The 13,230-nt window shown below is 33.0% G+C and overlaps 1 protein-coding gene across 2 annotated transcripts in view; it reads right to left on the bottom strand.

Annotated features, from left to right (window-relative positions):
* LOC118185450 (ninein-like protein) overlaps positions 1 to 13,230 on the bottom strand; it is a 212,267-nt gene that overhangs the window by 177,807 nt on the left and 21,230 nt on the right. For both annotated transcript variants that reach the window (XM_035355295.2, XM_035355296.2), the window contains exons 5-6: positions 12,078 to 12,365; positions 3,335 to 3,564 (exon numbers count right to left, since the gene is read on the bottom strand). In XM_035355295.2, coding sequence (XP_035211186.1) covers positions 3,335 to 3,564; positions 12,078 to 12,365 — 518 coding nt within the window. The remainder of the gene's footprint in view (positions 1 to 3,334; positions 3,565 to 12,077; positions 12,366 to 13,230) is intronic.

Consider the following 13,230-nt stretch of genomic DNA (forward strand, 5'->3'; position numbering starts at 1 on the left):
ATGGCGTCCAAATGAGTTTATCTTTGAACTGTTGAGCTAAATCTTTCCAGATGATGGTAACATTAGCTCCAGTGTCAATGATCATATTGCAAGGAACTCCATCAATATGCCCATTGATGAATAGTCCGTTATTGTTGCCACTCACTGTAGAAATCTTAAGCGCTTTAAAATGGGTTTTTCATTATCGGGCAACCTCCGTTCCTCGATATGGTTATTAATTTGTTTCCTGCGTCATTGCTGGGAAATGATCTTAGTTTCCGTACCCTGGAGTGTTCTGCAATTCCTTCGGACATGGCCTTCAGCTCCACAGTTCCAGCACTTTGGTTTCTTGTCATTCCTTTTCCATCTCCTGGTATTTAATTGCCTGTTCAACTCATCTGCTCTGGGATATTCTGCAGTTTCTTCGGATGTGGCCTTCAACACCGCAGTTCCAGCACTTCATCTGTTTCTTCTCACCAATATTCCATGTCAAAGCATTCAGTGGTCTTGTCAAATCATCTGTTTTATTATCCGTGCCCTGGGGTGTTCTGCAATGACGTCGTATGTGCCCTTCAATGCCACATTTCCAACACCTTAGAGCCACTTTGTTCTCACTCTTACTCTGTATCAAAGCATTGACTTTTCTGGCTAAATCATCTAAACGAGCCATCAGTTGATCCACTGGCTCGTGGACTCGCACAGCTCTGACTGGGTAACAATCTCTACGAGTTGCTTGCTGGGCTGCCTCGAACTTCATGGCGTACAACATAGCGCTTTTTATGTCCTTCGCATCCGCCATTCGCAGAGCTTTCTGTATTTCGGGGTCCCGGATGCCATCGATGAAGTATTGCAGGGACAGGATTTCCCTTGTTTCTGTAGGGCATTCCAAAAAGGCGAGATGGGACAGCCTTTTAACGAGCTCCTGAAGTGTTTAGGTGGGCTTCTGCTGACAGAATTTTAGTTGAAGCCTGCTGTAGTCTTTTAAACACTTTTCTCCGAAGTGCAGCTCTATTGTGCCAGATAGAGCTTCAAAGTCTAATCTCTGGTTTTCAGGAAGAGTCTGCAGGATATCCGTTGTGTCTGCTCTCAGGGAAGCGGCAAGATGACAGGCCTTAGCTTGGGAATCCCATCCAGCATCCGCCACTATAGAAAACTGTGTTTTATACACTTGCCAAGAGGTCTTCCCATCATATGTAGATAACTTCAGAGAGGGACGAGCAGGCATGGGTAAAAATTTAAAACCATCACTATTCTTCCCTTCCGTCACTATGAATTTCTTTAAAATATCCACTTCTTTGGCTACTGCAGAAACCCTATCATCAATTTGTAGTTCAATTTGGTGTTGGACAGCACAAACTCTTCCTTCAATTCATTCCTCCACAGCAGAAACTCTCCCTTCTATTTGTGCTTTGACGGAGGAGACTCTTTCTTCAGTTTCTGCAACCTTACTTGCAACCGAGTCTATTCTACCTTCTATAGCCTCGAATTTGTTTTCTATTACACAGGTAATTTTTCTTTTCATTTCCTCTTGACCTGCTTTCATCTCATCTTTAACAGATTTCATCTCCTCTTTAACGGATTTCATCATCTCAAAGACGGATTTCATCATCTCAAAGACGAGATGATCTCATCTTTAACAGATTTCATCTCGTCTTTAACAGATTTAATGAAAGCGGGACAGGAATTCGTTCTGCTTTCATTTCTTCCTGTCCTGCTTCAATCTTTTCCTGATTAGATTCCATCTCTTCTTTCAATTCTTCTTTAAACAAGGCAAAGGCTGATATCAACTGCCTTAATTGCTCTTCCATCGCTCTTGTTATTGGCATTCAAATCCCACTTCTGACACCAAAAATTGTTGCGTGCGTACGGGTTCGTTACGAAATGAATGCACAAGACATGAAAAATCAACAAAATTTATTATTATCACAACAAAAATGCTTAAATCTCCTCAGATATTCGTGCAGTATTGTAATATCTCACAGTAGTTATCTTTTGTTTACTCAAACGTTCAAGAGAACTTAATTCAAAACAGCTAAAGAAAGCTAATCCGTTAATTCGCTACAGTCAACAAGAGCAGTTTTCTAAACAAACTCTTAAAACAACAACAAACTAAGGAACTACAACAAACTGAGAGGTTTTCCTCCTTTTATAAGATTTTTAAATTGTGCACGAGAATTTTCTAGTACTTTCTCGAAATCAAAAAGAGATATTTATTAAATGTTACATGCACATGCTCTTGTATTTTCAATTTTCCGGCTTAACTTTCTTTTAATATTTGTCACGCGCTGCACTGTGCAGGAAATAAAACCATTTAATTTACAATTCAACTAACATAAGATATTTAAATACCAAATCCATAACAATATGATAAAAGTAAAGGGCAGTTAGTTAATTCATTTGACACACATTTGTTCACATCTACTACATAGATTTTAAGATGAAAATAAGACAAATATGAATGATAATATTTAATACTGATTAGCAATTTAACAAGATAATTTGAAATATCCCTAAAATATGTTATAGCGTGTGGAATAGCAATAGCATCAATGTTTCAGAAAGAGAATTTTCATTGTTGAAGGAAAATACTTCCACCCCACAGAGTATTATTAAAAAAAAGTATTATTACCTTACAGAGTATTATTAGAAAGAGTAGGTTATATTTAGTTGCATCAAAAAGCACCACAGACTTTTTAAAGTTATCTTATTGTTTTCCATTATAAGAAATTTAACAGTTTAAAAACATGCCATCTTTAACATCCTACTTGAAATATTCAAAATAACTATTATTCACATAAATTAATGCTCCTAAAAAATTTAAACATATATATTTCTAAAAATTTTTCAAACATACACCATCAAAAGGGAAACAGTAATTAAAACCAGATTTTAATAAAAAAAAACTAAAATTATTCTAAATTATTCAGAAAGATCTCATCAAAAAGGAGTGCATAGCAAAGTTAAAAATCTATGATAAAAAAAGTAGATAAATTTCTAAACTAATTGTAAAATAGAGATAAAATAACTCATTTCAAGAATTATGCTATTTTGTGAAAATTTCTAAAATTAAAAACTATAAATATTTTTTAAATCATAAAGTTTTTAAGCAAAAAATCTTTAAAATAATTCATAGATAAAATAACTAATTTTAAGCACTACAAAGGAAAATTTTATTCAATGGCAATAATATATTACAATAAATTAATAAATATATTTTTAAGTAATAATTAATATTTTAACTGTAAAGATAACAATGATTTCAGATAGTCACCTTACCATTTCATTAAATAAGCTCAAAAATAAATATTACTATACCCTGGTACAATTTCTTTAATTAAATATAACTTTTACTCACCCTGTATTATTCAAATCTACGCACGAAAAAATCCCAGATATACAGGAATTGGAAATTTCATGATCATCTCTTGATCCATCATTATACATAGATTTTGAAGAATTTGATTTCAATACTGGAGATTCACAGCTTTCAGGTTCTCCATGTTGGAAAAGACCTTGCAAAAATTCATCAAAACTAATCTGACCATCTTGATCACAATCCAACTTTTCAAACAATTGAGCAACAACCTAAAATGGATTTTAAAATAATCTAATGCCTTTATTTTATTATAATTTGCATAAAACATTCTTTTTCATAATGCAAGAACTAAAGAGTTTTTCATAATGCAAGAACTAAAGAGTTTAATTTTTGCTTTAATCTTGCAATAAATATCAAATAATTAGCATACCAAAACTAAGCTTTAAATCTAGGATCATCCATACTTCTGTACATTTATTAAAGGAAAAACTTGAAAAATACATTTCTCTCTTAAAATCATGATACACAAATTATCTAGTATTGTGAAAGAAAACATACTTATAACATAGCCACTAAAAACCTGTAACTGATTTCAGAACATAAAAATTACACAATCTAAAATACTGGCTTCATGCTATTTTAAATCAACTAAGAAAAAGGAAAAGGGGTAAGTAATTTCATTTCAATCAACATACGATGTTATAGAAACAATAAATAATAATATACATCCAAACTGTATGCTTCATGAGAAAAGTTGAAATTTTGATTCTTCTATATTTTTACAGTTTCCATTTTCTAAATAATGCTAAGATTATTAATAAATTGGTAACGCATACCATAATCAAATGGCTGGTAGTCCTCACCAGAATCATTTATAGTTTGGCTGTGATAACAGCTGTGAATAAACTATGTGTCATTATATTTTCTTTTTTCATATAAATGTTAATAATTCAGGTGTTCATGTGTACATTCAAGGTCATTAATAATTCTCTCATCATAAGATTTTCTTCCACAATATCGAACATCTGGAAAGTTACACTGAGAAACTGCTGAATTCTCATTTAAATTCCAAATAAGGAGGCAACCATAGTTATGGCAAAAATCTCTCACCCTGTACAAGAGGAATCAATGAGTTATTCAAATTGCTGGTAAGAATATAAAACAGACAAACTGGAAAAAGCAAATGAGAGTTATTCTACAAATAACCATAAATGTCATTTTTTATCCAACAACAGGTATTCATACACAAAGTGTTGAAAGTTTGCGGTGCTCCACTAAGCAGCAGAATAAAAATATGAGCCACATATTGCCATCATCATAATTCTTACCTTGCAGAGTTCATAGGGATGAGAAAATGCTTCTGATGCCATATTAGAAGCAATCGTCGAAACATGGCAGCCACAAAAGTGTATGTGAGAAATAAATGATAATCCTGATGCCAACTTAATGGGAGGCCATAATAATAATAAGGAAGTACAAATATTTTTAAATATGCATTTTTTACATGCATGATATACATTTTCGGGCATAATCTGCAAACATTCCTTTTTCTTAATCTGTCACACAATTAGCTATTTTAAAAAGTATAACAGTTATACTTTTCTCTGTTTAATCTCAGTTTTAGGAAGCAGAAAGCATTTAGCCACTACTTTCATTCCTTCATTTAAACTCTATTCATAATTCTACAAATCAATCAGTATCTCAGACTATTCAATTATTTGCAACTGTAACATAAAATGGTGACAATCTGTAGTGTTGTATGTTTTACTTCATATGAGTCCCTGAGTTTCTCCCTGAGTATTTCTATTTTATAATTAGTGAAAATTCAAATAACGGCTAAGCACTGCAATGAAGTTTTAAAGAAATCTTGTCATTTTTGATTGAACAATCAACTTTATTTGTCAAACTTACAGACTAACTGAAAAACATTTTAAACATGTGCAATTTCAGGCATGGATATTTTATGCATGAGGTTTTTTACATTTCTTACTGGTATAATGTTGGGTGTGCAGCAATGCAAATGCGTTACAGTCTTAAATTCCTTCCCTCATGAGGAAATTCGAAGAAAAGTTTTTCTTTCAATTTGATGGAATTTTCACAAAACATTTTCAGTTTAAATACATTATTTATTTATTTACAAGAGAAAGATGTTCAAGCATATCTGTAACAAATACAATTAGATACCTGACCAAATGAGCACAAGTGCTTTCAAAGAAGCATTTTAAATAAACATATAAAATGTAATATTCTGATATTAGAAAAATTTAAACAATGAAGTTTTAAACTTCCTAGGATAAATATTTTTAGTTGTGTGATGTCTGGATACAATAACGTAAACTGTCAACACTTTGATGGTGCTTCCCCTTTCTATGCGCAACTTCACTGTTAAAAGGTGTAATCAAAGCCCATCATAATCTAGAATTAGTCTCGGTGTTTTTATCCAACCATATTAAAGGATTATGATCAGTCTGAATGATGAACTTATGACATCCATTTAGATAGAATTTTAAGTTTTGTACTGCAAAGACAATGGCAATACACTCCCTTTCAATTGTAATGCACTTCTGTTCAGTAGGTGAAAACATTTTGCTAAGAAATATTATTGTATGTTCTTTGCCTTTAGCATTTATCTGTGATAATACAACACTAGTGCCAATATTCAAAGTGTCACATTGAACAATAAATGGCTGAGAAAAGTTTGGACTGTATAAAACTGGATTTTGTGTTAACCATGTCTTGACTTCATCAAAAGCATTCTGGCAGTCCTCAGTCCAATTTATGGTTGATTTGCAACATTTTCCTTTTAGCAAATCTGTCAGTGGTGGAGAAATCACAGGAAATTCCAAAATATACCTTCGAGAATATCCCGCAAGCCTTAAAAACAACCGGAGCTGTGTTTTCATGGTAAGTTTTAGGGAAGTCTTTTATGGCTTGGAATTTTACTTCTGCTGGTCTTCTTTGACCTTGCCCTACTACATGACCTAGATATTTGATGGTCGTATATGCAGTTTACGCTGCATATATGACCATCAAATCATATGCAGTTTAGCAATTTTCACCTTCTTCAAAATAATTTCAAGGTGCTTCAAATGTTCTTCCCAGGTTTGCGAGAATACTGCAACATCATCAATATAGGGTACAGCAAATTCTTCACAATTTCTTAATAATCCTGCCATCAAATGGCTAAAATCATATGGTGCATTTTTTAGCTCAAATCGTAACCTTAAGGATTTAAATGATTAACTTGTCACAAAAGCAGCATAACGCTGGGCTCTTTTAGTTAGTAGGATCTGCCAGTAGCCTCGAGTAAGATCTAGAAAAGCTATATACCTGGCAGATGACACTTTTTCTACTAAATGTTCAATGCATTTGGCAAGGGAAAATATTGTGTCCTAGTTGCCTTGTTCAAGCGACGGTAATCAATGCATGATCTTGTCTCTTTTCCAGGAACTTCAACCAGTATGAGTGGAGAAGTAAAACCCGATCCACCTCATTCTATTGAAGTTTTATCATCTTTCCCACTTCAGTTTTTAAAATCTCATTTTGTTTAGCACATATCTTATAAGACATAGCGGTTTATCTACTTCAAGTTCTATATCATTTTCAGTAAGGTCAATACATCCTGGTTCATTAGAGATAATACAGGAATACTTGTATATCAACTATTTTAAATCTTTCTATTGGTCTTCACATAAGAGCGAGTTCAACTAGATACCTTGCAAAATTCAGACACATCAGAATCTGAGCTATAATTTAAACTCAGTATTTCATCTTCATAGTTGTTTATCCTGTCCTCTAAACATAGCAAGTTTATAATTTCTGCTGAAATATTTCTTCTGAAAATATGATTTTAGCATATTAATGTGGTACACCTGAGTTTTATTTTTCTCGGAAAACTCGATGACATAATTTGCCTCTAATAATTGTTGAACTATTTGTCCAGGACCTACCCACTTAACTGACAGTGTCTTTGGCTTGGAAAGAGCCACAACTAGAACTAAGTTTCCTTCTTGAAATTTACATTCTATGGCTTTGTGATCATACCAGAGTTTTTGCCATTCTTTGGGTTCTTTCATATGCTGGACAATGAGTTCTTGACATCTCCTCATTTGATTCATTAGTTCAAAAATATAGTCCACTGCAGTATTTTCTTCATCTTCTTTACCAGATAATTTTTCATACAATAGCATAAATGGAGTTCGTAAATTTCTGCCATGAACTTATTCTGCTGGCGAGTAACCTGTGCTGTTCTGAATAGTGGTTCAAACAGCAAATAATGCCTGAGGTAAGACTTTATCCCAGTTCAGACCAGATTCTAGACACAGGACTAGAAGAGTTCTTTTTAAAGTTCTATGCATCCTCTCTACAGAATTGCTTTGTGGATTGTAAACACAACTCCATACAACTTTAATTCCGAATTTTTCTAGGAAATCTGACATCAGCGCACTCATAAAAGATGTGGTTTGGTCCGTCTGCACCTCTTTTGGAAACACCATTCAACTAAAAATTTGAAGGAAAATATCAACAATTGTGATTGAACAAAGATTTGTGACAGGAACTGCATCCGGATATTTTGAGGGCATGCAGATTGCAGTTATAAGATACTTATTTTCTGAAGGTGTCACGGACAAGGGCCCACAAGCATCAACATTTATTTTTTAAAATATTTCTGTGATAACAAGGACAATTTTCATTGCTTTCTTTTTCACTTGCGGCTTTCCAATTCTGTGACATTTGTCACAAGTTTTAACAAAATTCTCAACATCTTTGTAACAATTTGGCTAATAAAAAATTTCTAAATAATGTATCTTTGATCTTTGTTGCACCAAGATGGGCTGCTGTTTCTTCATGACAAATAGTTATCAACTGTTTCTGATATTTCTCAGGAACAACAATCAGTAGCTTTTGTGTTTGATCACAATCTTCTTTTTTGAAAAAGAGCATTTGTCTTTTCAACATATACCTGGTACATTAAGAAAATTTTATTTTAGCCTCTTCATAAAGTGGCTTCAATTCAATGCTCTCCTTCTGTTCTTGTATAAATATTTCTGAAGAGGCCTTTATCAGATCTAGTTCAGAACGTTCATATTTCACAGGAGGCAAACTTTCACTTTCAGTCAGTGTGTCTTTGTTGTTAAGTTCAATTTCAGAATTTAACTCATCTGTTCAGACCAGATTTTCCATTTCTTTTAGATGTCGCTGAGCACGAGTTTGTACAGGGTTTATCATATGAATTTGAACTTCATCTCGTTTTGCTTCTTCAAATAATCAGCGATTTTGTTACCTAGAACCAGAGTCGCCAACCGGTGGTCCGTGAAACATTTTTGATGGTCCAGAAAAAATAGAACATAATTTATGCATTTTTAGGGACATTTTTCACTCATTAATAATTTTCTTTAATTTTTTATAAATTTTCAGATTCAAATAAAATAGATAATAGATGCATAATGAATGAGGAAAAGCAAGCGAATATTTTGCATTTCTTTAGTGAAACTAAAAATAGAATAACTAATGAAAATAGTATTACTTCATTTAACACAGAGGTGATCAATGAATCAAAGCATCCACATTCCTCATCACAGTCAGACAGCATTAGAAAGAACGTTTAAACTGGAGGGGCAAAGAAAAACCCAAAATAACAAGAAAATATGATTCAGACTAATTCTGCTATGAAACCTTCAAAACTCGAAAGACACTTGAAATCAAAACATGCAGATTTAGCTAAGAAACTACTTGAATATTTTCAAAAAATGTGTGAAAATATGCAAAAATAAGTAGGTACCTTAAAAATGTGGTTGTTTAAGATAAGTCTCTATCAAAGGCTTTCCATCTGATAGCACTTCAAATGCATAAAAGCAAAAAGCCATATACGATCGGAGAAGAATTATTCAAGCCTTGCGTATTGCAAGCCTGTGAAGAGGTTTCGGGGAAAAAAGCTGTACAGAAACTGAAAGTAATATATCTGCTAACACTGTTAAAGCCCAAAATTGAAGAAATGACTAAACATGACTGGACATCTCTCAGGAGTTGCTGCAAAGATGAAAAATGTTAAGTCACCCAGACTTTCTGTCTACACACTGCATTACACATAGTGAGCATCTTGTGCTGAAATAAAATATCCCCTGAAGTACACCAAGTATTACCAGGTGTTATTAATATCACAAATGAAATTCGACACAAAGTGCTTTATTCTCGATTAATTGAAATACTTTGTGAAGAAATGGGTTCCCTGTATACTCACGTTCTTCACACTGAGCTGAAATTGCTTTCAAGTGGCAAAATACTGACATGACTGTTCATCTTCTGTGAAGAAATCAAATTATTTTTCAGCAACAAAATAATCCAGAATTTCACAAGCTTTTGTCCAATGATTTGAGTGGGTAGCCAAGCTTGCATACCTGGCAGATAGTTTTCATCTGTTAACTGAACTAAACATATGAAAGGAGTACTTATGCATGTGTTTACAGTACGAATAAAATAAATGCTTTTAAAAAAATATCACTGAGGCAAACGCTGTAAGAAGAAAATCTACAAATGCTTATAAATTTTAGTAAAAATATGGAACGATCTCAACCAGCAAGTGGTATCCATTATTCAACAGCACTTCTAGTCACTGACAGAATGTTTTGGCTTTTATTATCTAAAGCTGGAAGATCCTAGGCATGGTAATATGTGGATAATAGAGACTTAATGAATCCCTTAAGACTGCAGGCTAAGCTTGAATATGACCAAGATCACATTCAAGCTTTATTTCAGCCAAAGGTAAGCATACTGGATGTTCTTTCAGAGGTGTTCATATCCACATGGTTTCACCCCTATATATGGAAGGCTGTACATACTTTTAGCAAATTAAATCTAAAGTTGCACCAGTATCTCTAAATATGGACATTTTATAGCCATTTACTTTACCTAGGTTGGTGTACGGAGCCATAATAACCTTAAAACTAATTTTGGAAAATTCATCTGAGTAAATTTGCCACTCTAATAAAAGAGCTCAAATTTTAAAAGAACATCCTAATCAGGTTAGATATTTTGACGTTTTCATCCAAAAACTTAAACTTAGAATATCAGTCTATCAATTGAATTCAATAATAAGATGAAACATTTTCAAACAAAATGGCACAGTATTCATAAAAACTTATACTCACACATACTGTATTTCTTTTGTTTTTAAATAAACACTGGTTTCACCATTTGATCTCAGTGACTACCACCAGATATTTATTCTTTTATTCGTCTGTAATGAAGCTTTAAAGAAATCTTGCCATTTTTGATCAAACAACCAACTTTATTGGTCAAACTTACAGAATAACTTAAAAACATTTTAAGCATGTGCATTTTCAGGCACGGCTACTTTGCGCGTGAGGTTTCTTTACATTTCTTACTGGTATTATGTTGGGTGCGCAGCAATGCAAATACGTTACAGCATAACAGACAGTATTTGAACTAAAGATGAAATTAAATTTCCTTAGACATCTCTCAGAAGAAGAAAGCAATGATAGGGAAAATGAAGGTAACTACTTAATTAATGTAATTAAAACCTAAATGCCCAAAATGTGGAACTCAATAATCACAGTGGTGCCTCTAAAGCAATTTTAATATTTAACTTGATTATAATATCTACTTAGATTTATAAAAAATTATAAATATATAAAAACAAAAAATACAGCTTCAGGGATAACCAGTATTTTTAAGACTATAATTAAATAATAGCACTAAATGCAAGACCTTAATTAAATAATGGCAATCCCATTCTCTAAAATGACCATCTCCACAGAAAACCAAAACTGTCTGGAGCTATGCATCTTAGGAAGATTTCCCCATATCATTAATTCACTTTTTATAGCATGAAATAAAAGGTGATGTTTATGCCGTGAGAGCTGTGCAAGTGTTGGCAATCAGCAATTCTGGAATATTCACTAGAACATTACTTGTTCCCTGTTCAGTCAATCTTACTGTTTTCTGATATTGGTATAGTATGATTTACTCTTAGCTTACTAGAGCTATATTCATACTCATCAGGTTAAATATTTTGACACTTTCACTTTTGTCTTTGACTCCTGTCCAAGCTTTCTTATCTTATCTAATCACTATATCTTACCTCGTTCATTTGCGCTTTTGCAACTGAGGATGATGGTTCGGTAAAACTATCAAAACTAGTCTGTAAAAATTTGAAAATATAATGCTGATTTTTGTTGTTTGACTTCTAAATTAATACTTATTCGACATGTTATTGTATCTTAATTATATTCATACTTCTTTGAGTAACTGATATCTATAGAGTTATCCTTGTCTAAAAGGTTTACTAGTGACCAAATGGTTAAGACTACTGAATACTGGTAATTTGACCTGGCTTGGGTTCAAATGCAGAGGAATACACTGACTCCATAGTTGGTTTTTGTGGTTTTTCCCATGTGTAAGATGAATACAATCCAGTTTCCCTCTGAAAGTCCTCCACAAAGACATCTCTGCTCTAAGAAGATAACCCATGTGGCTTTACAATACTTAAATAATCTAATCTACCCTATCCTTGCTTAAAATGGCTATGGAGTACACTGCTTTAAAATATGAAGATTTTTTAACATGTACATATTTTAATTGGAAATAAAATATTTTTGTAGTTATATGCAGAATTAAGATTTTAAATCCTAACTGGTATATTTTGCAATAAGAGATGATGATGCGATAAGAAAATGAACAAATTTTGAACCTGGACCCAAACAAACAGCAAATACCTCACCCAATAATCGATAATTAAAAATGATGAAGTTTAATTACTTACTTCTTCAGTCATATCCATTCCAATATGTTCACATACAAGAGCTAACTCCTCAACATTCAGATATCCATTTTTACCTATACCCAGTTTTTTCCATGTTTCTTGCAAGTACTGAACAGGATTACTTTCAAATGAATGGTTGAGATCTACTTCTGAATCAGACGTGTGCTGAGATGAACTACCATCATCTTGGTTACAAGATTTTGGCTCATTTGTCATTCGTCCAGATTTCATGGGTGGCTGCTGCACATTACTTGGACTCATTGGTCTTTTTCCAGGAACATTTTCATTCTAAAAAATAATACAAAATTCACATATTTTAATTAATTCTAGAAAGATGAATAATTAATAATACTACCATAAAACAAAATTTCCAATGCACAGAATATAGGGAGTTTGAAATAAATTTGATTATATGAGATAAACACTGATGTCAATGAATTAACAACTGAAAATGAAGTTTTTCCACTGCTGTTAATAGATCATGCTACTAATTAGCTATTTTACAGTGTTATAAGTTAAAATGCATACAGATTACATCACCTCACTGAATATAGCAAAAGGAAATTCTGCGCAGTCTAAACATCTAAGTGCAATAAAAGCCTTTAGAATGATGAAACAAGTATATGGAGAAAGATGCTCATGCATTGCATGCATTTTCAATTGCATAAACCTTTCTGATGTTGATAAGAATTGTTAGATGATGACTGGCATCCTGCTGCATGAACTAATGCATGCAGACCAGATATACAGTATGATTCAAAAATATCTGGCAAAAATATAAAGGCAGGCAGAGGTGATTGAAATAAACAGACTTTTTAATAGGATGTGTATGTGGAAATGGCACACTTAGAAAGTACACAGCATTCATCAGTAGTAGATAAAAATCATTCTGCTAGCATAAATTGTCATTCTTAGCATGATTTTAAGCAATATTAATCACTATATGAAACAACATGTAATTTGTCTATGTGGCTGTGACTAAAACAATGTAGCTACACAGAACAATTCCTAAGTACCGTATATACCCGCGTATAAGTCGAGATATTTTGGACAAAAAAAAGACTTCAAAGTGGGGGTCGACTTATACGCGGGGCCATAAAAAATTAAAAGAATCAGAAGTTCAAAAATTTCTTTATATAATGCAGTTGTTTTC

Source organism: Stegodyphus dumicola, chromosome 1 (assembly GCF_044657685.1).
Source record: "Stegodyphus dumicola isolate Sdum_Otavi_A_Nest chromosome 1, ASM4465768v1".
Taxonomy (NCBI): domain Eukaryota; kingdom Metazoa; phylum Arthropoda; class Arachnida; order Araneae; family Eresidae; genus Stegodyphus; species Stegodyphus dumicola.